The sequence below is a fragment of the Penicillium riverlandense genome (assembly GCF_028828495.1).
Source record: "Penicillium riverlandense strain IBT 135883 chromosome Unknown utg000001l_segment0_segment0, whole genome shotgun sequence".
In the NCBI taxonomy this organism is placed as follows: Eukaryota; Fungi; Ascomycota; class Eurotiomycetes; order Eurotiales; family Aspergillaceae; genus Penicillium; species Penicillium riverlandense.
Genome location: NW_026643194.1, coordinates 603,374 through 629,409, shown reverse-complemented (window position 1 = coordinate 629,409; position 26,036 = coordinate 603,374). Strand labels below are relative to the sequence as shown.

The window sequence follows — 26,036 nt, the reverse complement described above, 5'->3', positions numbered from 1 at the left end:
ATGGAGGGCTTGACGCTCACGCGATCGAATCAAACTCCTCGCGCTCACGGAGTCGATTGCACGCAAGAGTGTCGCCCCCAGTGGCGGACAACTGCATCCAGTGCAGAGCCAGGCACATGCTTTGGGGATCGGACTTGGAGTCCTTCCCACGGCGGTACATCATCTCTGCCTTGAAGGTGTCGCGCGGCAGGGTGAGAGGCAGAGTCACGCGTGGCAGCAGCTCGGGGTGGGTGAGGTAAAGGATGGCCAGCTCGCGTTGTGCCACTGGATTCCCCTCTTTGGCGGTGATGATCCACATCCCCGCGGCGTCCTCGATGGCATGGCCAGGTCGTGGATAGAACTCGGACCCGGGCAGCGGGTGGCGCCGATCCAGTTCCTGGGAGACGATCCGGTCTGCGATCTCGACCATGCTGTTGCAGATCTCGTCCTTGAGGCTCAGTGCAGCGAGGCCGAATTGGAGGAAGGCAGTGCCACGATCGGTCTTGTTCAGCTGATCGGAGGGGACGAATGCTGAGATGAATTGAAGGTCACGGAACAGGGTCTTGGGCTTGACTTCCAAAATCAGGTCGCGCAGGGTCGAGACGATCTGATCCTCGGACGGCGCCGAATAATCGGACTGTCGACAACCGGAAGTGACAGAATCTGGCGGCGACGAGGAGGTTGCGAATGAGTCGGACTGGGGGAGTGTGGCTCTGGCCGTTTCCGAGAAGCTGTGGCGTGTCGGCCGACGCGGGGCTCCACAGCGACCGTTTCGCATTCTTTCGCTTTCACTGGATGACGACCTCATCCTATTTGTCGAGCAGCTAGATTCATGTGACGAGATCAGCGATGCAATCACCAGCGATCGTAGATCCCGCAACGCATTGAGTTTGACGAAAGGGTTTCCATGACGCGAGAACACTTCGATCAGCCGATGGAACACCGTCTGATATGAAAAGCTCGACTGGCCATCCGCGTCAGAAGTGGCCAAGGGCATCCTGGACGATGTATCTTCGATGGGTGTTGTGCGTGCACGTCCACTCAGACAGTCGAGAGACCTGCTCCGCCGACCTTTCTGAGACCCATGCTGTTGATCCCCAAGGCATTTTGACCGCTCATCATAATCAGTATAGAACTTCTGGATCCGAGCTCGTCGCTCCATTTGCACACGGATCCGTGTCTGGTCCAGGGTGTTGGTAAACCAGGCATCCGTTTCGCTGCCGCAACTCCACACTGGAGAGCCCAAGTCGCTGAGAAGAAGACTGGTCAATGTCTGTCGCACGTCATCCATAAATAACGCTTTGCCATGTGTCTTGCGCTCGGCGCGTCGGGGGAGCCGAGTTGCAGCCTCACTGAACATGGAAGGTGGCCGTGAATATATGCTTGACGCGCTAGCAGCATACATGGGATGTCGATGAGGTGCCGACCAGAACGTGCTGCAGGTATCACCAGTCGATGTTGAAGCCGCACGACCAGGTGAGCCTCCAATCGAGACGACATCAACAGATGGAAGGTCACGCGGAAGTCTCCATTTATCAGAAAGGAGGCTCTGGATGGAGGACTTGCGGCCCAGCGACGGATTGTCCTGGGAGATGCGAGACATTGGATCTGGAGTGTACAGATTTGTCCCGTGCAGCTGAGAGGCGTGCATCGCATCTTCACTGGCGGTTGTTGAAGGTCGGGGAGTGTTAGGCATGGACAATCCCGGAAACGCGCGAGCCCCATATCCTTCGTATCTCCCCCTCTCTGCCTGAAAAAGTTCGCTCGCCCAAAGTACTGGCGCCTCGGCCATCGTCTCGCCCACCAGTCGGCTGATGCTATTCCGGACCTCGTAGCAAAACCGGTGGATTCTTTCCTCGCCCTTGCAGAAGTTTTCAATGCCGTTGTGGGACAGCCACTTTCGTGTCAGATCCACCTGCTCGTCAGAGAGCTTGTTCGGGCCGCCTTGGCTGCTGGGTGCTTTCATCATGTTCATTACCTGTAGTTCTGGTTTTTGGAACAGAGATCCACCCAGCGATCGGGCACCTCGGGACCGAGAATCGTCAGGAAAATGATTGAAGAGCCGTGCCGAGTAGATCATGGTCTTGAGAGCCATTGCCACATGTTTGGCATCTTCGTAGCGCATGGAATTTTTAACATCCGTCATATACCACATCTTATTGCGGACCCGGGAAACAGTTGTCATCAGGCCCTTGAGCTGTGTTTGTAGACGGCGTAGGCTTTGATCCAGAGAGACAAAATCAATTTCACAGCGCTCAATGACGACCTGGGAATGGTTCAAGGACCGAGTGCAGGAATCATGCATAGGACCCAGGATCCATGAATCATCCACGGACGTCGATGAAGGACCTCTCCCACTTTGTCGTATTTGCCGTGCGGCATTCCACCAGTAGTGAGCACCAACAAAGTCCGAGTCATGATGGCAAGACGCCATGGCCTGGTTGAACCGTTGCCGCAGGGACTTGTGAGTGGGTTGCAATGTTGACGAAAAAAGGTCATCATCAAGTTCACGAGGGCGGTTTTCCTTGACAAGTCGGACAATGGCCGTCTGTAATGCTTCATGGTTCTCTTCTAGTCCGAGGGTGGTGGACCGGGCATCATCGTCACTTTCAATGACAGATGATTTTGTGGGCCCAGACTTGCAATCCGGGAGCAAACTCCATGTGAGACCTTGGCCATCACTGGCAATAGAGAAGATTGTCCAATCTTCACCTGAAGGATGTTGTAGACTTAAACGCTCATCTGGGTCACCTAGGTCAGCCAGCTCGAAGAGGATACGAGCTGCTCTTTGGCCAAGACCGTCTTCGGGAAGCGAAGCAGTTCGTGCTTCGGTGGAGAACAAGGAACCATTGTATGAAGGGGGTTGTGAGCCTGGGTCATATTTGGAACGAAGGAGTCCGGGCTCAACCGGAGTCTCCTGATCGTGCCTATAGGGCTGTGAGAAGATAGAAGTCCAAGCAGGAACTCCTGTGGCCGTTGTGGGAGAATAGGGTTGACTACAAGATTTAGGAAAAAGAGCGACCAATAGTGTGTGGATATCCGCGGCGGACAGCATCAGGAAAGTCGAAGGGGAGTTTTTCAGAGGTGCCTGGACGGAAGCTATGGAAGCGTCCGTCGTGGAGTGTTCTGAAGATACGACCGTCTCGAATTGGGAAAGCATATTTTCCACACGGTCTCTGATTGCCGGACGTGGGATTGAAAAGTGGTGCCTATCATTATTTAGCAATCACTCCTAGGCGACAGCGTACAATATGGGTGGCAACAACGCACATGGAGCGTAGGACAGCGAAGACTTGGGAATAAGCCCGCAATCCCACCTGGCCCAGGAGTTTCTCCCGGGCGTCTTTTGCAATATGAAAGTCCAAAAGAAGACCATGACTCTGATGAAAGACAAGTTGTGGTCAGCCCGCAAAGCTTCAGCAGAGAAATGTGATCCCTACCTCCGGATATGTCAGGGCGCCATAGAGGAACTTGGAGAAGAACCACTGGACAAACAGAAATTCTAAAACGCGATGGCGGCCTTCCGGTGTGTCAATTTTGCGCAGGACAGCCTTGGCAAACTGCAGGATAGCATGAGGGAAGCCAGCGTCGGGATCGTCCAGAACTCGGAACAAGCCTTCCACAGCGGAAGCAAAGAACTCCTCTGCAACATCAGTCCGCAGAGGATCCAAGGGCTCTGCGGCAAAATCCAAGCCGGAAGGGGGGTCTATATGCTCCAAGAGGAAGGCACCAGTTTGCAATATGTCCATCAGGTAAAGCTCAAATTTGGGGCGGGCCTTCCAATTACTACCAGCGGCCCAAGTGGACAGGATCTGGCCGATGAGAGGATAATATCTACTGCTGCCTTGGGACATTAGCTGGGCGCAGACAGACGACCACACTTCCATGCGCAATCGGGATTCGGGCGTGTCTGGGTCCACGGGAGCAGCAAAGACGTTACAGAGCATAATCGGCAAGGGATCGGTCCTCTCAAACGCCAAGGCATGGTCCTTGAAGGAAGTAGAGTGAGCTTGGGCACGGCTCAAGAAGGACTGGGCTCGTCCGCGGGATGAAGAAGGATATGAAGGGTCGTTAGAATCCAACGCAGCAGCTGGAGAAGATAGTGCGGCAAGTTGGGATGAAGTCAGGCTGCGCAGGCGATTGATCAGAAACTGTGAATCCGAGCGAATCAGGCGCAATATTTCCAGAAGATCAGTCCTGGACTGGGGGCTCAACTGAAGAAAGAAATCCGAGGAATGATCCAACTCGGACACCGAGGAGGCTCCCGGCTGATCCAGGGAATCCTGCTGGTCATCGCGCCGGTCCGAGGTGCCACAAGATAGATGAAGATCATGGAACGCGTGGTACAGGGCAACGAAAGTGGTCTTGTCGTCATTTCTTAGGGCTTCAACCAGGCCGCGCTGTACAGAGACCCCGACGCGAATCATGCGCGCCGAGACGCCGATGGATACCTTGGTAGCGCGCAGACGCTTTTCCAGACGCTTTCGTTGGACCTGTTTCCGCTGGCTCTGGCGATACCGGGTGGCAAAATCCTCAAATGAAATATGGGAATATGAAGGAGTAGGCATAGGGGCCACTGGGGTCGTCCGGGACATGGGTTGCCCGTCGAGCGGCCCGATTCTGGGACTGGAACGGGCCGAGCCACCCGACTCGCCTGGTTCCATGGCTGGTTCATCCACAGGAACTTCCCCAGGCGGGGAGGGCGCTCGCATGCCCTCTAGGGATGGAGAGGGAGGCAGAGGGATTGAAGCGGGATCTTCTTGCGATGGCGGATCGCATGGTGGTGGGTCGCGCGTGGCGGCTTGGAGCAGATCAGATCTGGGGCAGGAATCACGACCGAGTGACCTACTGGTTAGACCGGTGGGATATGGGGACCGATGCTCCCCGTGAGTGTCCAGCATCTTGCCATGGACCGGCGTGGGCAGATGTCGCAAACTGCCCCTGTCGGCGGGCGGGTGCTTATCGCATGGCTCTATCGCGAGGATGACGATAGGCTGGTGGCGCATCCGACCGGGGCAAGGCGAAGAGGCAGGGTCCAGGATGAGGAGGAGGAGGAGGAGGAGGAGAAGGGGGGAGAGGGATGTGAAGAAGAAGGTGAAGCAGAAGGAAGTTGAGGCATGGAAGCCATGAAGAAAGAACAGGACAGCGACGAGGCAAGTGACTCGAATCGGACTGTTGCAGGAGATTGAGGGAGAGACGGGGGGTAGTGGGACTTTGCAGCGAAGTACTTTTGTGGGTGTCCGATCGAGGGAAAGTACACAGCCACAAGTACCAGTACAAGGATGCGCTGGCACACCTTGCTGCTGCACGACTGCGCTGGCACCCTCCTCCCCCACCGGCCGGCCAGCCACTCACGAGCGCGGGCGACAGCAATGCACTGGACTCGTCAGCAAATCATGCGCCCGCACTCTTCCCTTGCGTTTCTCATATTACCTATCACGTGGGTCTAGAACAGAGGGCGAGGATGGAGACCGATGGCAGTTAAGCATAACTATTCTTAGAGGGATCCACTATAAGAACGATTCTGCCGCAAGAATGTATGTTGAGATGGTTCGCCAGAGATAATCCACGCTTCTATCAACTCGAGCTAAGGCTGGAGAAACTGCGCACCAAAATCAATCCCAAAGTTATCCGAAAACTGCATAGCAACATCGTCCCAGGGCTGCTGTGTTGACCAGTAGTCATCGAGCCCGGACTGTCCAACCAAGGTGAGGTCTCCAGAGTCAAGCGCCATAGTAAATCCAGCATCGGTATCCCAAGGGGAGTTCATAAAGTGTTGATTTGACGGCATGGACTGCCGCCCTGACTGGTGCGGCTCAACGTCAATGACCAAGATCTGATCAATATATTGATCCACGGTGCGGTGGGGGTGGTGAGAAAGTTGTCGCCGGTAGACGTGGATCGTGTCCATGAAGGTGCTCAAAGTTTCGCCGTATAACTTGGACTGGGGACTTGCTTCGCCAATCTTATTCAGTACATCCAGAATTCCGGTGAATGGTTCTTGGAATTTACTGCTTGACTCGGCAACGAATAGGGAAAGTCCAAGAATCAGGCCAGCCCCAAACGCCCACGTCCTGATGGCTAGTTAGCTTGGGTGCGTTCAGAAAGCGAGACGTGTATTACTTGAACAAGCAGAGGTTTCCGAACGGCAACTCTGACATGGTGACGGCTAACGCAGTTTTCCGACACAACTCACCCATGTATGCTGCTGAGCTCGTACAGACTTGCGCAAGGCCGGCTTCGTTTGGATGTAGGTTGACACTAACCTCATGACCCGAGCGGCGACGGAGTTTGGACATTAAATGTCGAATCAAGAACGGACGAGTCACAAGCATCACGGAGAAATAGTAAACGCTGGAAACATGTATTCGACCGAGGAAAGTCTGACGATCCACAGAGCTCATCGACGAGCCGTCAGTGCAGGAGAACTGGCGAAGGCAAGGCGGAAGATTTTGACTCCATTGGCGTAGTTTTGTAAGGAGGTCCTCGGCGGTCGGTACGTCTATCATAACACCGCTGCTGAGTATGCGACAAATGTCGTCGAGAAGGGCTGCTCCTTTTAGTACAGCGTTAAACTCTGGGGTATTAGGGTCCAGCGGGAGCGAATGGAGATCATGTCGTGTCGCCCTCGGCACAGTACAAGGCCGTCCTAGGATGGAGCTTGTCAATACATCTAATATGCAAAGACTATGCCATATGCGTAGCCTGATGCAGGTATCAGCATAAAGGCGAACCCGGCAGGGATAATTGGTGTGAAAGTCAGGTACCTCAAGTTAGGCCCATCTGCTTGTTGCTGCAGACTTTGCCAGCTCATCGGCTGATGTAGACCGAGAACGATGGCCGCTTTCGATGCGACACCGAGGTATATAAAGGCTGCATTCTGCCGGCACGCTCCAAGAGTAAAAAAGGCTAGGAGGAGGAATATTCTGACCATGCTTATACTCGGGTAAGCTAACATGTCTTGGAAAGCTATAGAACGAGCTCGCGCAAAGTACACGGCTGCGCATTGTGCGTCTCGAGATCCCGACGCGCGTGCTTGTGCGCCTATCGCTACGGTCATCTCAAGCGCGGCAATATCATCCTTCTTCAGTTCTGTGCTGGGGTGCTCTGAGTTTCTCCCCATAAAGGCGTCTATCTCTGCCGGCGAAAAGAGATAGAGAAGGGCACTTGACTTGATGAACGTGTTAGCCCCAACGGCCATTTAAACTAGAAGGGGGAAGTGCTTGCAGCTTCCAAATAAGACTGGAATAACTCCCCCTTTTCTTCAACAGTCAAGTTCACTTCCACATTTGTGGCATCGTCAACGTCGATTTCCAGCTCGAGATTTTGGCGTTCACCGTCGGTGAAGGGCGTTGCACCGACGTACGGTCTTAGATTACGTCGCAAAAAGTCCAAGAATGACAATGAAGCGGTGTCTCCTATGTATACTAGAGAGACCGGTTTGCACACTGTCTTGACCGCGACCACAGGAAGACATACATTTCTCTCCATTTGACCCGGTCACGAATCTCTCACTCGGCGAGTCCTGGTCTGGGTCTTTGGTCCAGTCCCCACTGCCCGCATTAATGCTCTTTGGCGACGGTTGCACAATCAAAGGAGGATTACTCGTGTAAGATTCCGCCGAGTTAGACACAGTGGGGCTATCTGTCCACACACCGTGTGCAAATGGACGTAGTCGTGAAGGTGTTGGTCCCGAACTTCTGTCGCCGGCCCCAGGCCGGGCCCGGCGGCTCGGCGGGATGGAATAGATGCAGTTGCCGGGGTGGTTTCGTTTAATGCACGAAGCGCAGGGGACCTGCGAATCGCAGCGGATTTTGGACGCTTTGCATAAGTCGCAGGCCCTGGAAGAGCGTAATCGGTTCTCTGGTCGTACTCTCGCTCGAGGCATCGTAAAAGCACTCCTACGGGGTGAACGGGGCGGAACAAAGTGTCTGGTATTCAATGGTTCAATAGATGGCGGGGAAATCCTTGGGTCCTTGGAGACGGCGATAAGGGATTGTACCAAAAATGATATACCGCTAGCCTGGATAGCACCGTGCCTTTACTAGCTAATACAGTCTTTTCATATTGGACCGGATGATTGAGAGTGGTGATAGCAAAACCTTGGCCTCTGCAACCAACCACTACATAGAACTTGCTTAATGTGAAGGTATCTGGGTTATGGGAATTTGATTGAATTCCAGTCGGGGTTTACGACCCGATTGGATAGCAGCTACAATAATAATATGATGGCGCGGCATCAGTGTTATCGCTTGGAGATTGCCGTGCGGGGTTTTGCGGATCCGGCAAAGCGACAATCCAATTCTCTTATCTGGGAGAAGCGATCCTTTCACTGTCGTTTCAGGTGCTCGGGCCGTACACCTTTCTCCCAAGGTGCCCGGGGTGCAGCATCCGAGAATAGGAATTGATCTCTTCCCGTTAGGGCCGACAATGACCTCACTCTATCGCCCATGCCGTGGTATGTATGCCTGGTGATTTATTGAATTTCCGACAAGTTTGGCATCTAGCCTATTAATTGATCTGCCACGGGTTTCTCTTAATCTTTCAAGGAGCAGACAGATGCTGAACAGTCGTGCACCTTCAACTCATTCGCGTAGTGTAAACATGGAACAGCTCTACGCCAAAATTGCGGAGGATACGGTCAAGTTCAATCTTGGAGACGAGGAGGTTTGTAGCAAAGAATTACAACCAGAAAAAGCCAAGGTCGATGCTGACCTCAATTCCTCAGACTTGGCGACAGCTATTTGAGCCTTTTCAAAGCGACGAACAGCCACAAGACGTGGAAATTGTCAGAGACCAAAGATATGGACCAGCGGAGCGAAACCTCCTAGATGTCTATGTCCCTGCGGACAATTCGACAACTGGGAAGCCGGTCCTACTCTTCATGCATGGCGGCGGCTTCTTTTCTGGCGACAAGGGGTGGAGCGACAAGGTGGGGTTTGAAAGCTTTCGGATAGCTGTATCAACAAGATTGACCATATTACAGTACTGGGCCAATATCGGGAATTGGTTTGCGCAACATGGCATCGTCGTGGTAGTTGCTACCCATCAGCTCGTTTTCTACGATAAGAATGAGGCCAGCGACAAAGAGGTCCCGTCATCTGTGCAGTACCCAGCGGGGGCTGATGACATTCAGCTCATTCGAGAATGGATCTATAACAACATAGCGGCCAAAAAGTTCGGAGCTGGTTCCACTGACAAAGTTGTCCTGTTTGGGCATTCGTCTGGGGGTGCGCACATCGCCATGAACTTGTATGCCGCGGGTAAGTGACTGACAAGTTCTACTCTTTATTTACATAGTGAGAGCCGTTCAGACAACCAGCGCTAATACACTGAACTAGGAGATCCTCAGAGGGCCTCGTCGAAAGAGGTGTTCCCTCCCGTTGCCGGCGTCATATACCTGAGCGTGCCGTTTTGGTATGACCGGTTGAGACCAATACGGCAAAAGATCCTGCAGCGGTACTATGGTTCCGATGCTGAAGACGTTTGGGGTGTAAGTTTGGTTGGACAGCTACCAAGGCGGGCAATTTACTCACTAGAATTCCCATACAGCCTCGATCTGCACTTGGACTATTTAAAAATCTTCCCGACGAGTCGCCAATGCTGTAAGCCAGTTATTTTAGCTATGTACTGCTCGAAAGGTACTCATCACCGACATCTAGGGACTCGTCCCGAATTCCGGTCTACATTGGAACTGTCAAGTGGGAGGTGTAAGTACTAAAAACATTCGCATGCCTTCTGTCAGGTTTGTGTTGACGGTTACCTACTCCAGACAAGAAGCCTGTGATGGTGCCATCGCGTTCTTCAACGCATACCGCGCTCGGAGCCGACCCTCTGGGACTCTTCCGATCTTCCACGTTTTGGATAAACACAACCATCTGAGGTAGCAAAACCAGAAGGGAATGAATTAATAGGAGGCTAATGTGTTATAGCAATGTCCTATCTATTGGCACAAGCGATACGGCGCAAGCAATGAGGTTGCTTGAGTTTATCCAATCTTGCACAGCCTTGAAATTGGACAGCTCCAGTAAGCCCCCAGTCAGTCTTCAATTGGTATTCCAAGAATCTGTTCGTGAAACTCACAGATAGTACAGGTATAGTCAGCGGGAAACCTTTGTTCACACGGGCGAGATTTTAATAGGTGGCGGTCAAAGAATACATATGCTCAGATTGCCGATACAGTCATGTTTCCAGCAGCTTGCAGATTGCAAGAGATTTTGAATATAGAAGAAGAAAATCAAACTACCCAATGATATAAAAAAGGACAAAATTGGGTAGCCTCGATTATGATGGCATTCTTGGCTCATAAAGGAATGAAAATGATGCCCCGAATAAGCTATCTGACCGCGGGATGACTCCATATGACAAAAGGAAGGAAAAAGTTGATTTGACGTACTCATGAAGTGGACACTGGCCATAATAAAGCACAAAAGTAATTACATAAAAAGAGCCCTGGTCGCGTGAATGCTCGCATATTTCAAAAGATAACAAACATGTTCTCCACTACCACGACAACTCATCTCTCTTACTCAGGATACCTCAATGACTTCTGGTGGAAATCGGTCAAGTCTGCAAACTCCTCATTCCTTATGTTTTCACGGACAATTCCGTCTAGAACAATAGGGAACACCTGTCAGTATGATGAAGCAGAAGGGCGAAGAAACTATGTAACATACTTTGCGCATCCAATACATCTTGCTTGTCTCGCCTCATGTTCCACAACTTGTGGAGAAGGCCATAAAACGCGAATAGAAACATGGAGAATATCAAGAAAGCAAGCATAGTATATTTGGCAATCTAACAACAAAACTGTCAGTCAGGTATGTTGGAGAAGTTCCATTACTCACTGGGTAGTTGGGTGCGTCAGACTCCCTGTAAGTCTGAGGACCAACGATGTTGCCAACCGTGTATCCTAGCTGGTAGGAAGCACCGAAAGCCAGTTTCTTTGTGCTACCGCCGACTCCCGCAGTCATGTAGGCAATAAGAAAAAGAATACAAATGGGGACTATAGTTTGTTAGTCACTGATGTTAGAACCTTTGCAGAGCCACTTACATTGCATGGTAAGGATATAACCTCCGTAACGAGCGACGTAGTGTGCTGAATCGATCGTGAGCATCATCGTAACACCAATGCACGAAAGAAGCAACGTAAAGAGAGCAGCAACGGTTCGATTAGTACGTTTCGCAACACCAAGAGCAAGGAAGGTGCCAAGAACCGCAGCCCCTCCCGGGGCCATGGTCAACAGTGTAGTCTGCTCTACGTCAAATCCAAAGGCTGAGATAATGGAAGGCCCTTTCATAAGTCAGTTAGTGGATAGCTTTAAGCTTGCGATGTGGCTGCTGCGAAATTGACTCACCGAAAACAGTGATTCCTCCATTCGGTAACCCAATCGAAACGAGAATGAGAAAAACAAGGTAGAAGCGAATGTCGCGGAAACACTCAATGAGCTGCGATTTGTTAAACCTCCAGACCTCGGTGCCGGTTTTGTTCCCTCGGACTCTCTCCAAAGCGATGACTTTCTCCTCCTCTGATAACCATGCGGCATCAGTAGGTGACGCGGCAAGGACAAACCAGAGCACCACGCCTAAACAGACTGTTAATCCTCCCTCATAAAGGAACAAGGCTTGCCAGCGAAATGTTTTAGTATGCCAAATGATCCAGGCAAAGAAGCCGCCGACCACGTTTCCCAATCCGGAGCTTGTATACCAGATAGCTACTCGGGAAACCTGCTCGGCCTTGGTATACCATGCACCGAGAACGTAGATAATGACTGGTGCAGCAGACACCTCGATCATTCCAAGTAAGAATCTGACCGCCAAAAGACTGCCGAAATCGTTGCAGGCGGCGTGGCACATCTCGACCATTCCCCATAATGTCACCATAATGGCAAAGAACTTAGCAAGGGGGACCCGTTGCATAAGAAACGTAACGGGAATTTCTGCAGCAAGATAGCCAAAGCTGTAACGAGCCAAGATGTCAGCCAACAGCACAGCACAACACAGCCCAGAGAATCTGAAGTAAGAAAGGACTTGCAGAAATGGTTATGCATACTAAACAATGGAACCAAGCCAAGAGTACTGGCTGTCTGTGAGATGGGTTTCCTCCTTAATATTCATGATATTTGCGAATGAAAGGCTGTTTTTGTCCACGAGCATGAGGGTGTATATTGCAATAATCAGGGGCATGATCCTATGGTCAACCTTTCGCAGCACTCGCTTGGCTTCGGACGAGTTTGGGTCGAATACCACATTGTGATCGTTCAAAAGTGCCAGTGCTTTGTCGTGTTTGGCAGCGTCCACGTCATCAACAATCTTCTCCAGCTGACCGTTGGTGATGGACAAAGTTCGCTGTAAGAATTCGAGTTAACGATCATAGAGAGAGCCAAGGCAGCGTGCGCACCTCAAGATCCATCGCCATCTTTAAGTCGACATCTGCACCATCTTTGGCCATTGTAAAGAAGACAGAACAGAAAGATTGCGACGAATAAGCTTGAGGATACCCCAATATCAGGATTCATCAAATTTCGCTTGGATGGCTGAACTCTTGCGGGAACGTAAACTATTTCTAGCCAGTAACTAAGCACCGGCCGTCGGAATGTCTTATCTTTGACACCTTGGCTTCCGCACTAAAGCCCATATCTACCCTTTTCAGGAGAGAGCAAAACTGTTCGACTGATCCTGGGGTATCTTCGGATGTCAGTAACCTTAACTGATTTTCTCTACTAATAGCCTTTGTGGAATTATCCATTTTTCCCTGGGCACGTGCATTTTGTGGTCGCTACCCGAGTGCTCGGTCTCCAAGTGCGCGGTCCGGGACAGCTCTGACCCACTAAGGGACTAGGCCTCTAGAACTGTTGAAGCTCCAGGTTGCCCAGGCCGGCCCGAATATTTAGGTCCAAGATAACAAAAGGCTGTCCACTTAACATGACAAAACATTGCTCATTGCGCAAAGACCGAGGTTTGTGGCAACTCGGAAGCCGTTTCAGATTAGCACACACGGCATGGTGACCAGGTACACCCTACTCTAGTGATCAATTCTGTCCAAAATTCGTCCACTGACAAGATGAAGATTGGAGGCAAGTCGGCATACGTCCGTGGCCAGTTGTTGGATTATTGTTCATGGCTACGTGTACGACGTGACAGACTTCCTAGACCAACATCCGGGTGGGAAGCAGATCATTCTCAAACACGCAGGATATGACGCTACAGAAGCTTTCGAGCCCTTCCACTCAACAGACACTATCAAAAAACATCTGAAACAAGAGTTAGTTCTCCACTGGAAAGGCTCGCATGGACAAAACTTACATTGAGCCCTCGTAGGCAAATTCTTGGAAAGGTGACTGGCCCAGAGCTCACCCGCAAGAGCACTCCACCACCAGCCGATTTGAAAAAATTAAAATCCAATAAAGGTAGTCTTCGAAGTATCATCAACATTTCCGACTTTGGGGTGGCTGCCTCGCAAACCTTGACGCCCAGGGCCTTTGCGTGTAGGTTACGCCAACTCAATGTGCAGTGTTTTTCAGAATGGCTAATCTCCCTCATACAGTTTTCAAGGCTGGTGCCGATGCCGAAATTACCTCAAATTGGAACCAAAAAGCATGGCAAGCTATCAGGTTCCGGCCTCGGGTCTTGGAGCCAATAAACAAGGTAGATATGTCTACCACGATTTTCAACGCACCTTTCACCGCGCCTTTCTTCATCGCTCCAGCAGGTGGTGGAAAGCTCGCACATCGAAGCGGAGAGGTTCTAATGGCCAAGGCAGCCTCCAAACATGGTATCCTTCAATGGGTTTGCAATAACGCGGGATGCAGCCAGCAAGAGATGGCAGATGCCCGTGGCCCAAATCAGGTACTTTTCTGGCAAATATACGCCATGACAGATCTGGCCGTGACGGAGAAGGAAATAAAGCAGGCCGTTGCATCTGGATACCGGGGGTTTTGTTTGACTGTCGATGCGATTCACGTGGGTAAACGGGAGCGAGATATGCGCTTGCACATTGCGGAGGCAGAAGTGAGCCTATCTTCGGTGTATGGCAGACTTGAGTAACTGACAATTACAGCAGGAACCGGAGGAACACGATGATGACGAAGCTGGATTGACTGGTGGGGTTTCAATATCACGCCCGTAAGCTAGATATCTTCTCCAACTTAGTTCCACGGGCTGACACGTTAAAGAGCAGTGTATTCCGGATTCAACTGGGTTGCCGCAGTGAACTGGCTTAAATCTATTACTGATCTGCCCATAGCAATCAAAGGAGTCCAATGCTGGGAGGATGCTGCGCTGTGCATGCACCATGGCGTCCACCCTTGGTTGTCCAACCACGGCGGTCGCCAGTTGGAAGGTGCGCCGTCAGCTGTGGAGACGCTCGTCGAAATTCGCCAACATTGCGCTGAAGTTTTTAATAAATGCGAGGTCATCGTTGATGGCGGCGTAACTCGGGGAAGTGACATTGTGAAGGCATTGGCACTAGGTGCCAGAGGCGTGGGACTTGGTCGCGGGTTTCTTTTCGCCTTGGTATTTGGTGAACCCGGAGTTTCCAGAGCAATCAGGATCTTGAAGCAGGAAGTTGAGACTGCAATGGCTCTTTTGGGTGTTTCATCCATTAGCCAGCTCAAACCTTCTCATGTGAGCCCTTCGACGACGCTATTGAACCTCTTGCGAGGCGGCCACGCTAACTTTGCCTCCATAGGTTGATGTTTCTGGTCTGGCATATGCCGCTGCGGTTACTCGAGCACATTTGTAATATCTAGATCTTTAGCAATAAATATTCCGCGGGCTTTATGACCTTCAATAAATTACGCTTCCTTACTTGCTCAGGTATAGGGATCTTGTAGGGGATTTGAGAGTTGATATTTGCGCTAAGAACTCGACACTATTATAGTTGGCTGAGATGTAACCAAGCGGATGTATTTAACCCCCCTCTGTCGGAAGAGGAGAATGTTGTTTAGCAGTTTGTTTGCATAGAATTTCCCCAAAGTTGGGAGCTATGAATCCAGAAAGGACCTTCGAAGTTTACAGAATGCCAGCAAGGAAATTTTCAAATTAACGAATTGGTTTCTTTGCAAGAAGCAAATATAAATCAGAAGTTAGCGTAATATCCTTGATCTGTGCTCACGGAGAGAAAGTTTGAGTTCTCCATTTCACTGCACTGGCTGTTTTCGAAAGTTGTGTCCAAACTGCATTTCCGTCTTCTCGCGGAAATAATCCCCACAAGTAATAGGAGGGCTGTAGTATAAAACGGGTTAGCAAGGAAGAATTTGAGAGTGTCAGAATTAAAGCACGTACTACTTTTTCAATGGCCCCTGCATAACGACCTTGTCCCGGCCAGTGTTAAAATAGGCAATAGAGTATCGGTCTGGGCTCTTTCCCACGTCTTTCGCTCGCACGCGGTGGAAATTTGCCTTCAAACGATCATCAGACCAGGCCACTAGGAACGTTTTGTCAGTCGTAATCTGGAAGTTGCTGGAGAAAGTGCACGCTTACTGAGCATATCGCCAATGTTTACGACAATCGGGCCAGTCTCTGCCGGCAACGGCGTGAAGACGTCTCCGATGCCGTGGTCGTTGTGGCTCTCTCGACCTGGGCAGATTTCCAGTCCATCCTCTCCATCTCGCTGGAACAGTAGAGTAAGGCAGCCAATATCTGTGTGGCTTCCCGCTCGCCAAGTACCGTCCGCACTCTCAGAAGCCATATAGTGAATCATCCGCATCTGTGTGAGGTTGTCGGGCGCATGGACATCCATGGCTTTCTTAAAATGATCCTCTGAAAAGCCGAGAGCTAGCGAAAAGCAACACACTGTACGATTCCATCAGCATAATGCATACTTCCTCAGCTGAGGGCTAAAAGAAACATGTATACTCACAGACTTGGTCAGAGATGTGTTCGCACTTGGCCATGAACTGCTGGGTAGTTTTGCGGAAGTTCGGGACTTCCTCGTCTGTCGGCCATTCTGAGTTGCGCTGGAGCCAGAAAGACTCCTTTTGGTCGGGTAACCCAGTGCTTGGCCGGATTTGTGACTGATACTTGTGTGAGTTGCGAGAGCTTTCTGATTAATGATGTCTGCGCGACTATATCTCTGAGATATATCGGTTTTTATCTTGCGTACCTTGTATTCCCAACCGTTGTTTGTCTCGATGCTGTGGGGTATCCTGGCTTTGACCTCATTAGGGAGCTGAAAGTAGGCCTTGGAGAGGGTAAACTGTGCGTTGATCTCCTCGACGCTAATGCCGTGATCGACCAGGGTGAAGAAACCAGCTGTTTCAGCTGCGTCGACGAGCTGCTTCGTGATCTCGTGTTTTCGAGAGGCAAAATCTGTAGCTGTTAGCCATTTATCCTGCGCCTTCTAAGTGATTAGCTGATTTTACTCTTAAGGGAGATGGCAGGAACCGGTGGTGCTTGAGACATGACGGGGACTTGTGACAACAAATGCTGTAGCTCTGGTACACGAGATGAAGGTTGTGTGTGAAGTGTGAATTTGGTCAAGACTTATCAAAGTTTCAATTCTTCAAATGATATGCCATGGCTAGTTCCCTTATCCGAGAGTATAAGCTCCGGGAGGGCCAGGAAGGTGAGCTTTCCTTGTCGAACATCCGAGCCGAACTAATATCCGGCACTATTAGGTATCTGAAAGTAACCTTGCTGGGATATTGGCTTGGGCCCGGAACATGTTGCGGGTGCTCGGACCGAGTACTGTTCTGGAAGCTATCAGAGGGCGTTTACCGAAGCGGATCCAAGATCGGCACCACGGCAACTACACCTAATCTTATCTTCACCGGAGGGTAATGGGAACGACAAACGACTCGTATCCAGCCCTTGACATCCTGTATCATGGTATTAGGAGATTACACCGATACGGCTGCCCACGTTTTGTGTGAAATTGGATATATGAGGGAATGAAATGAACTTATCGCATATTGACCATTCAAGTTCACAGCATAGCTAGAGTAGGAATACTATATTACGATCGATCTTATCTAAAAGATATTTGCTCCTTCCTGCTCCCTTTGGAGCCTGTGCTAAACAAGAGCGCGATCCCAAACAACCAGCTCTCAGCGTTCTATCCGCTCTTGCGCACCCTAAAGCTAAACATCTCATTTGACTCGACGGAGTTCCTGTCTCTCATCTTCTTCGCTGTGTCGACGCCAGCAGCGGGGACACGATATTCGATCGAAGCACCCTGGGGGAACTCGTATCCCTCTGGTAAGGTATGGGGATAGGGAAGGTACTCCGGAAGGAGACCAAGTTGCCGTAGAACCGAGCTCTGGTCCCAGGCTATATGCTCGTGATACAGCCTGTCGCCTCGAATGTTAACCACAGCTGTGAAAGGAATTTCAATCTTCAAATTCGTAGGCGGTATACCTGGCGCGCTGCATTATCAAAAGATCAGACCTTGGGACAGTTGGCAGAGACGAGGGGGGTACTTGCAGCCAATCAATCCGCTGATCATGTGTAAACTTGTAAATGAACTCATCCACCACACGGTCGATGCCAATGGTCCGACTGATGAGTTCCAGCACCGTGTCCGCGGAATTGTTGAAGATGAAATGATCACGGTAAAATTCCGCTAAACGATTGCGGCCGATCCCTCCAGTCATCTACCCATTGTCAGGTCAGGAATCAATCATGCCAGGCCTGCGACGAAGAAGAGCTACATACTGTAGGAACATGATTCACGTAGGGTTCTTGGACCATGGTGCTCATCGTGTGCTCCACCGAGCGGTCGGCAAACTCATAGTAAGTGTGCTCATCCCAAATGGCCTCCAGATCAAAGTATGGCCCCCCTATTTTCGGCTTGAGGAAAGTAAGGTTCCTGGTGTGCGTCACGGCCTCGGTAGTATAGTCGAAATGATCATGAAAAGGCGTTGCGAACTTGAACGACTTCACATTTGGGTAATAATACTCCGTAAGTTCTTGTGTCCGCTTCCGAGGTTTTGTCGACGTGGACGCAAGATGCCGCAGGACGGGTACGCTGCTTGAACAAGAGCTAGGTGTGTCCTGCTCGTCCGCGTAAACAACTGTGCCGACCACCTCTGAAATCTCTGACACAGAAAGGGATGCGAGTTTCCACAATTCGGGGTCATAAGCTGGTACCACGCTGTTAATCGTCAAATGGCGAGACTTGACTATTCGAGACTCACCAATCATTCCGACCTTGCCATTGTAGTCACACTCTGCACATTGTTTCAGGCCCTCGAGGGCCCTATGGAAGACATCCTCATTCTCAGCTATCGCCTTGGCCTGGATCTCGACCACTGCAAACCCTTCTTCGGCCCACTTAATCAGCAGGCCGGGGACTCCGTTATCGATGGTTAAGGAGGAAGTTGAATTTGCTACAAGCAAGAGAAGCCCTGGCCCTCGGCCAAGCCGAGACAATGGGGGCAAAAGACGAAGGCCAGGTCCTAGCTCTCGTGGCTTCGGCTGGGGAAGCGGGGGTGTAGGTTTGCTGATGTCGGCATACATAATTGTTAGAACTACAGCTGAAATATAGTCAGTAAAAAATTGGGTGCGAAAAGTTTTGAACGAGCAGAGATATTTAAGCTAGCTAGCTCTAATCAGATATAGCTTGCGTCAGCCTGATAGTGCTCGGTCCGCCGCCGGGTCGGAACTCCCGCGTGCTCTACCCGCCCTGAAGAGCCCTGCTTGGTTAATTTATTTACATATAAATCTGAGGGCCTGTGAGATTGACGCCGAAAATAGCTGCTTTTGTGGCTAGAAGTTTCTTCGCTAAGCCCCTGGACAATTAAGAAGTCAAGCGATGACAATCTATGTGTTGAACACCTTCTCCTACCACGGATGTTGAATTACGTTTTAAGACAAACCAAATCTTTCAGGTCTAGGAGCCGCGATTGTCAACTTTAATAAGAAAGGTTTCGCAAACTTCGAAGCTGAGTTATACATATTATTATTCTGCATGTGGGTATATGAGCAATTCATATATTATTAAGTAGTCACCTTGATCTTGTCAACCATAGCGTATAGTTCATCCAGACTTGGGCGTTCCTCAGGCCTATTTCGGATACAAGCCTTCACAACGGCATCCGAAGGAGGGGGAACAGGCCATTCCACTGCGTTTGTAATCGGGACGTTTCCGTAACTTATATCATGCCCTTGAGAAGATAGCCGAGGTCATAGATGTCCGACTTCTCCGTCCAGCCAGCGTCTAACACCGGTTCGCGGGAAACCTCAGGTGCCAGACGATTTCCCCAACGACTCTCGAGATCGCAAATAACCATGCGAGAAGTATCAGAGGAGAAGACAATATTGTCGATGCGGAGATCACGATGAACAATCCCAAGGGAATGAAGGCACTTCAGTCCGGAGATGATCTGCAGAATCCAGACTTTATAGGTAGCGAGAGGGTAGATGTACACTAAGAAGTAGCGGGGCTTGAATTTCTCGAAAACCAGCTTGCTATCAAGCGATTTTCCCAGTAACTGAATGATGTGGGATGACTTTGGCACTCCTGGGCAGGATCCACCTTGACATTTGAGCAGATTCCGAATCTCGCTCTTATATTTGCCCTCCTTGACAAAATATTTGCTGGAATCGACTCCGACCACAGAGAGTGAGGCGAGGACTGGACCGAGTTCCTCGGAGTCGTCGTCGGGCTCTGGAAGCGGTGGTGCATTTTTGAGGGGACGTATTTGGTCACCGATGATTTCGTGGTCGCCGTCTAAGAGAGGCAGGTTTCGATGTAGGCGGAGAACATCACCAGAAAGAGTGCCCGGTATATCAGCCAGCCGGATGCACTGGCCTGACGGTTCATACCAATAAGTGTAGCAGAAAACACCATCAACCACTCCCAAACTGAGGTCCATGATCCGTGGGCCAGCAGTGGGAACCAGACTAGACCGCGCTCTTTTCACCTCGTAATCAGCTCTCAGCTGTTGAATTTCCTGAGTCAAAGGATCGTTGGGTGGTGATTGGCTCATTGTTGGTCTTAGAAGGGACTCTAAAGGTAGAAACACAAGGAACTTTTTGTTAAACTGAAAATTTTTGCAGTGACAGATGCCAGGGGAATTTGAAAGGTCAGTACCCAGTGCCAGGTTTATGTATACAGAGAAACCCTCAGGGTGGGGCATTGGGGTTGTACCTCTATAGTGGGAGCAAAGCTTTCGAGGTCTGCGATGCTGAGGTGAAGGGTGTTTACGAGACTTGGATCCTTCGGACTTGTTGTTGTTCACCGTCTTTTGTTGCCCGATGACAGGGGTACCCATAAGTTTCCGACCAAACTGATGTACCTTTCTTTCACCGTCTCGCTAATGTGGCTATACTACCCTTGAGATCTGCTTAGGAGTGGCCAGTCTACAGTTTCCAGCAGGGTAAGTATAGTAGCCTTGATTCAATCTAATTAGACCACATGCAGTTTACCAAAATCTTGAAGAAAACATGATCTGATTTGATTTGATTACTATTTAACCTGTCTCGGCGGGTCACGCGGATTGACCGTCACCTAGCGTTGTGGTGTAAAGAGGAAAACATTTTTAACAATGAGGTGGGGTATATTCATTGGTATATCGAGCAACAAAATCTTCAATAGCACGTAATACATGATTCATCAACGAGCGTCTTCCGCGGATTCAATCCGGGTGCAAAGCAAATGCAGGGAAATGCAAAATCTCTATAGAGACAGGTCTAGAGAAAAGCGTAGACCCCAACCCCAGGGGCCAGACAGTATATACAACAGAGCGTAGTCTTTCAACTCCAGCCGAAACAAACCCGCACTAATTTAGCAAGGCGAGCCAGTAGTGAGGATAGACTTAGTTTCCTGGGCAAAAGTGCACTCGCCGTCCACGTTGCCGTCGGAGAAGCCGGCGTCCCACATCATGATACCGCCGAAGCCAGAAGAAGTGCTGTTGGCGCCAATACCGCTGACAATGGTCGCCAGTGCGCTGGGGTCAACGTAGTACTGTGCGCCGGAGGAGGTGCCAGTGGCAGCATCTGCGGAGGCGGGAACACCAAGGAAGATCTTTGCGCCGGAGGAGGGAGTGTTGGCGACGTTCGCAACCCACGAGCTGAAGTTGGGGGCGGGCATAGAGCAGCCGGGGTTGTTGTAGAACTGGACCCACAGGTAGTCGAACTGCGAGGTGGTGATGATTGCCTGCATGTTCGGCTCGGGAATCGGGCACTGCGGAGCACCAGAGATAAGATAGGTCTTGCTCGAGTCTTGGGTAAACTTGGAGCGCAGACTCGAAATTAAGTATTGGTAGTTCTCGTTTCCAGTGGGGACTTCGATGTCAAAGTCCCAGCCATCGACGGCGGCATCACCGAAGGGACGGGGAACGGTGCCATTGGCGCCGCCGCCGTAGGCAGACCACAGATTCGAACCAATGGTCTCAGCCTCCGACTGCGAGGCCAACCCGTAAGATCCAAAAGCACCACCAAGCGAGACAAGTACCTTGACGCCCGCCTGCTGGCAGGTCGTGATGGCCGAGCCGATGGACTCACAGCCCTGGCCCTCACCGGAACTGGTAACACGGCAGCTCTGGCCAAAAGAACCACTAGGAATCATCTGGCCATTGCCAAAGTTATCAAGGAATGATAGTACAAGGACATCAATTCCTGATTGTCCGGTGCAGTAGGAAGACATATCGTTGTTCTCGACGGCACTGCCGCCGTTCTGACCCCAGTAGACAACGTTCAGGGGACCGGTATCACGGCGAATCTTGCGGTGCGGCACAGCCGACGCCGCGGAAGCCATGAGACCGATGCTAGCCACAGTTGTGAAACGCATATTGGATATAAAAACAGGGAATCAATCCGTGTTTAAGTACAAGGAATGTATGCTGATGGTATTCAAGTCAAGGAATACCGTCGAAGATTTTGAAAAGGAGATCAACTCCGATAGAACAGAACAAAAAATTGATTATACAGCTGATTCGTCAAGAACCAGGGAAAGAAGATTGGAAGAAGCTTGTCGACGTTGAGGATGAAGAAAAAAATCCATCGATGGCGTGAGCAAACTCCTTTATTTATGCACTCCACTCGAGGAGCTCGAGAAGGGACAGTTGGACCCCATTAGCAGGTGGATCTCATCTCTCCGTCCATCCACAAAGTCAGATGTAGGATGGCTACGTTATGATGATCGCCACATGGTGTGCCTGTGGCTTGGAAGTTTCGGGGAGGTACATCCAACAGAGAGGTCCCAGTCAATACGTGACAATTTGCCAGAGCTAGCCCCGAGAATTGGAAGATCACTCCATCTCGTAAAGAGGCAGTGTATAAAATTCCAAAGAGCTTGCCCACGTTTTGGCGTCTGGCCCCATTTTGGATCCTGGCCCCCTTGTTCTGCATGACGATCGGGATCTCACTCAGATTGGCCACGGGGCGTGTAACGTAAGAAAGTTGGGGAAAATGGATGGGATCCATGCCTGAATGGAGGCATTATGACACTACCTAGTAGCTACAGTACAGTAGTAGTTCACTGGCCTGGTCGTCAACATGAAACACACACTTACCCGATGTAGAAATTCGTGGTGAAAGGGTTCAATAATATTATTACAACAGGACAAATCGAATTACCTCCCGTTGTTAAACATGTCGTCCATGGTTGAGCCGTGGCGCGTAGAAATGAACGGGTTGACGAACGCAAAGTCGTCGGGCTCGGTAGTTAGCCCTAAAGAACGGGTTCCTGGCTGTACATCAACCGACCTACTTCCCCGACACTCACACACTCAGCCATGCTAGCCTTGAAACATGACGATCTTGAAGACAAATGACGACTATAACAAGATGCTGAAACCCAAAATATCCAAGAAAAGAAACTCTGCAGGGTATTTCCAGGCCCATCGCCACCGAGTCGGCACGGCCGGCACTCGGGCGCGTGGGATGGTTAGTGGGGTCGAGTGAAGCAGCAATACAACCTGACCCAGGGGTAGCCTAAATAACCAACATCAATTCCACCTCCCACGACGAAGACAGGCCAGAGAGCTGCACAATTTCCCATGTAATGCCTGCCAGAGTATTCAGGTCTCAAGCTTGGCCCCCAAGCAAGTGGCGGATGATCTACGAAGGATTCACGTTTAGCCCGATTGTTAGCGCCACCCTGAGTAAGAGCAACTGCTTCTGAGCAGGACACTGCCAAGACGGAGTTGGAGCGAGCCTGACGATCGGGGATTTTCAGGCCCAATGGCAAATTGTGCATTCCGCCTGAGTGCCTGCATTAATAAGTTGCTATGAATAGTTAACTACCGACATTGTCACGGACCACTTCGCGGGAGGATCCCACTGCTGATGTCAATCCGGCAGAGCTCCTAGATCTGGCAGAACGCAGCTACATAAGGCCCTGTATATTCTCATTGGCAGAGACGCCGTTGCAACATGGGGGCGTGGGTACAATTCCATTCTACACCGGACACGGTGATATGGCAGAGTAGTAGTCTGTATTGTTCACTAGACTGGGACTGGTTGGCATACATAACCATAACCGTAAAATGAAACACGCCATGGGTACAGATGTCTTGGGAATAGGATGCTTCAGAAGCAGATAGCACCGGAGACCGCACAGTCGTAAAAATTCGTAAGCATGCAAGAGGGTCGTAGTCGTAAAGAGGCGACTTGTTGGCTGCGAGTCATATCATCGGCACACCCACTTCTTGTCAGCCTCTTTCTGGCCCACACGGACTGCAACCTGGTCAAGTGTAGCCTTCAGGGTATCTTTCGACACTTTGGGGAATCTGAACGAGACGGGTCAGCATGGACGTTACAATAAACACATCAACACGTACTTTTTCTTCAAGATCTCGACAAGCCCGATTTTGCTGAGATCATTGCCCTCTACCGTCTTCTTGAACTCGTCCAGCTGTTCCGGTGGGAATGGTCGCTTAGCCTTTGACACCGTGGCCGGCAGCACAGCTCCCACGGTTGGTGTTGCCTGGCCCGCGGGGCCCCAGGAAGCAGGGAGTGTTTGAGGACCCAGGCTTTTCGGCGCAACCCGCCCCTTGGCGGGACCAGGGTTATTGGGTTGGGGCTTCTGCCAGTACTCATCTGAGTGTGGTTTGATGGGGAATTTGACGGTCTCGGAGATGGTTTCAATCTGGTAAGGCCGAAACTCGGGGTCGATGACACCTGTCGCCCACCGAATACCACTACACACCGGCTCAAGGTCGCCAACAATGAGCCGTCGCTTGCCCCCTGCCAGAGCATCATCCTCATCGTCCAAGAACCCTTCGAGATCGTCCTCCCCTTCGTCACTGCCCTCATCTTCTTCCTCAGAGTCCAGATCTTCCCCTTCTTCAGGCTCCTCCCATTCCGCTTCCGAGTCATAGTCGTAGTTTGTGTTAGGAAGTCCCCGATGGTATGGGTTGCGGGACAGTTTCATGGCTGAATCTTCAGGAATATTTCGTGTGAATGTCCCCTGATAAGGAGGCCGGACATCTTCAGCGAATTTAAGGGACTTTATAGGAATCTGCTGCAGTAACTTTTGGGGGTTTGAGCTCGTGTTTGTATCCGGAACATCACTCGCACCGTCCGTAGAGCTATGCATGCGTAAGAGGATCTCTTTCACCGAGGCAGCTTGTCTCCCTCGCCGGCGACGATACGACATCATCTGGAACACCTCAGAAGGACGGAAGGGACGGGACTCGGAAGCACTGCTAGCCTTCAAACAGGCATCGACCGTCTGCTGCACGTGTAGGAGGGCATCTGCGTCTCGTTCAAAGCGATGTGCAGGTGCAAGAGTGGTGTGAGATTGTAAGAAGAAGTCAGGGAATGCGCGTTGATAGTCTGTCTGTGTGCCCTGCGCAGATTCCGTGGAAACAGGGTCACTCTCGGCAGGTGGTTTGCTGGGAGAAGCAGTGACGTTGGGTTTTTTGGGAGATGCAGAGGGAACGGGAGGTTTGGTAAAGAAGGAGTTGAGCTTCATTTGTGACTGGAAGGATCGGTGGTCAGTTAGCATGGCGCAGGCAGCATGAGGATTGCATTCACATACCCTCGATTTCTTCTCCTTCTCCTCTTCCTTCTTGCGCTTCTCCTCCTCCTTGGCCTCCTCCTTCTTGCGTTTCTCCTCTTCTTTCGCGGCCTTCTCTTCATCCTTAACTTTCTTCTTCTCTTCACGCTCAGCTTCGCGTTTCTTCTTCTCCTCTTCGCGCTCAGCTTCTCGCTTCTTTTTCTCTTCTTCCTTGCGAGTCTTCTCTTCGAGCCTCTGGCGCTCCTTTGCCTCCCTTTCGTGTTGTTTCGCCTCCTTGCTAGCTGGTGAGAGCTTCCGCTTCTTGGGAGCAGGAGTAGGAGCAGGGCCAGGCGTGGTTGGAGCAGTCTCCTCACCAGAGGGCTTTCGCGGTGATATCACCACTTCAACAGATGGAGAAGGCTTGGTCTCCGAGGACGCCGAGACCGATGGGTCTCGGTTTTCTTGATTGTCGCCATTAAATTGCACGAGTGGACGTTTGGCTTCGGGGGCAGGAAGCGCGCCGTCATCTACTTCGTGAATTGAGCGTTTGCGTGGCCCCAAAGATGGTGATGCCGGAAAGGAAAGAGTGTGTGGTAGAGGCGAGAGACTCGTGTTGGACTCCATGGTACGTGTTTTGATTGATGACCCCCAGATAAACTGGCGGGAGAGAGCGTGGTGATATGGGAGCGCGGTCGCTGTTGTGGGAAAGAGGATTCGTCGTGCATTCAATTCATGAGGAATGACGGGGGGGTTGATGGGTGAGAGCGAAGAGAGGGAGTTCTGTAAAAGATGATAAGGGAGTGTCGATGAAGGAGCGAGGGACAAAGGGAAAACAAAGCGTGCGGGATACCAGCAACAGTGGTGGTGAAGCGAAAGGGAGAGAGACGCGTGGATCACGCGCCCGCGTCGCTGAGTCATCAGCACTATACGATTTCGAGTGAATAACCACGAACTACAGATCGGATTATAAAAATAATGAAGAAGCCCTCGCTGTACAATTAATATCCCAGATCTGCATTAGAAAGTAAGGAAAAGGCTATTAGGACACACAATGCCGGGCAGAGGGCGGCTCCGGATGCAAGCACAAAAAAAAAAAGAAGACAAGAGACATATAGACATTGCAAGAGCACCACCACCGACGCTTGTCCTAGTTCGGCCCAGCGAGGAGTTT

General features: G+C 50.9%; 10 protein-coding genes across 10 annotated transcripts; 2 read left to right on the top strand and 8 right to left on the bottom strand.

Moving 5' to 3' along the window:
• Positions 1-16: 16 nt before the first annotated feature.
• On the bottom strand, positions 17-4,643 carry N7474_000258 (uncharacterized protein; the record flags this gene model as incomplete). Its single annotated transcript, XM_057191673.1, has 3 exons — positions 17-3,188; positions 3,250-3,359; positions 3,420-4,643. The coding sequence occupies 3 exons, from the start codon at positions 4,641-4,643 to the stop codon at positions 17-19; spliced, it is 4,506 nt and encodes a 1,501-aa protein (XP_057056626.1).
• Positions 4,644-5,566: 923 nt separating this feature from the next.
• N7474_000257 (uncharacterized protein) lies at positions 5,567-7,867 on the bottom strand (the record flags this gene model as incomplete). The annotated part of the gene is made up of 5 exons (XM_057191672.1): positions 5,567-6,053; positions 6,103-6,666; positions 6,714-7,145; positions 7,232-7,406; positions 7,459-7,867. 5 exons carry the CDS (start codon positions 7,865-7,867, stop codon positions 5,567-5,569), a joined length of 2,067 nt encoding a protein of 688 aa, XP_057056625.1.
• A 716-nt stretch (positions 7,868-8,583) lies between these two features.
• On the top strand, positions 8,584-9,866 carry N7474_000256 (alpha/beta hydrolase; the record flags this gene model as incomplete). The annotated part of the gene is made up of 7 exons (XM_057191671.1): positions 8,584-8,646; positions 8,708-8,911; positions 8,966-9,242; positions 9,321-9,472; positions 9,532-9,584; positions 9,642-9,689; positions 9,752-9,866. The coding sequence occupies 7 exons, from the start codon at positions 8,584-8,586 to the stop codon at positions 9,864-9,866; spliced, it is 912 nt and encodes a 303-aa protein (XP_057056624.1).
• Positions 9,867-10,504: 638 nt separating this feature from the next.
• Positions 10,505-12,430, bottom strand: N7474_000255 (major facilitator superfamily domain-containing protein; the record flags this gene model as incomplete). Its single annotated transcript, XM_057191670.1, has 7 exons — positions 10,505-10,590; positions 10,656-10,776; positions 10,827-10,984; positions 11,033-11,272; positions 11,337-11,938; positions 12,032-12,327; positions 12,380-12,430. 7 exons carry the CDS (start codon positions 12,428-12,430, stop codon positions 10,505-10,507), a joined length of 1,554 nt encoding a protein of 517 aa, XP_057056623.1.
• Positions 12,431-13,042: 612 nt separating this feature from the next.
• Positions 13,043-14,722, top strand: N7474_000254 (FMN-dependent alpha-hydroxy acid dehydrogenase family protein; the record flags this gene model as incomplete). Its single annotated transcript, XM_057191669.1, has 7 exons — positions 13,043-13,073; positions 13,132-13,243; positions 13,300-13,466; positions 13,526-13,989; positions 14,039-14,103; positions 14,154-14,604; positions 14,669-14,722. 7 exons carry the CDS (start codon positions 13,043-13,045, stop codon positions 14,720-14,722), a joined length of 1,344 nt encoding a protein of 447 aa, XP_057056622.1.
• A 541-nt stretch (positions 14,723-15,263) lies between these two features.
• On the bottom strand, positions 15,264-15,721 carry N7474_000253 (leucoanthocyanidin dioxygenase; the record flags this gene model as incomplete). The annotated part of the gene is made up of 2 exons (XM_057191668.1): positions 15,264-15,406; positions 15,463-15,721. The coding sequence occupies 2 exons, from the start codon at positions 15,719-15,721 to the stop codon at positions 15,264-15,266; spliced, it is 402 nt and encodes a 133-aa protein (XP_057056621.1).
• Positions 15,722-17,035: 1,314 nt separating this feature from the next.
• Positions 17,036-18,438, bottom strand: N7474_000252 (uncharacterized protein; the record flags this gene model as incomplete). The annotated part of the gene is made up of 4 exons (XM_057191667.1): positions 17,036-17,345; positions 17,389-17,573; positions 17,635-18,062; positions 18,117-18,438. 4 exons carry the CDS (start codon positions 18,436-18,438, stop codon positions 17,036-17,038), a joined length of 1,245 nt encoding a protein of 414 aa, XP_057056620.1.
• Positions 18,439-18,918: 480 nt separating this feature from the next.
• Positions 18,919-19,796, bottom strand: N7474_000251 (uncharacterized protein; the record flags this gene model as incomplete). The annotated part of the gene is made up of 2 exons (XM_057191666.1): positions 18,919-19,072; positions 19,120-19,796. 2 exons carry the CDS (start codon positions 19,794-19,796, stop codon positions 18,919-18,921), a joined length of 831 nt encoding a protein of 276 aa, XP_057056619.1.
• Positions 19,797-20,707: 911 nt separating this feature from the next.
• N7474_000250 (glycoside hydrolase family 18 protein) lies at positions 20,708-21,712 on the bottom strand (the record flags this gene model as incomplete). The annotated part of the gene is made up of 1 exon (XM_057191665.1): positions 20,708-21,712. The coding sequence occupies one exon, from the start codon at positions 21,710-21,712 to the stop codon at positions 20,708-20,710; it is 1,005 nt and encodes a 334-aa protein (XP_057056618.1).
• A 1,842-nt stretch (positions 21,713-23,554) lies between these two features.
• Positions 23,555-25,489, bottom strand: N7474_000249 (putative chromatin assembly factor 1 subunit A; the record flags this gene model as incomplete). The annotated part of the gene is made up of 3 exons (XM_057191664.1): positions 23,555-23,654; positions 23,706-24,847; positions 24,908-25,489. The coding sequence occupies 3 exons, from the start codon at positions 25,487-25,489 to the stop codon at positions 23,555-23,557; spliced, it is 1,824 nt and encodes a 607-aa protein (XP_057056617.1).
• Positions 25,490-26,036: the final 547 nt, after the last annotated feature.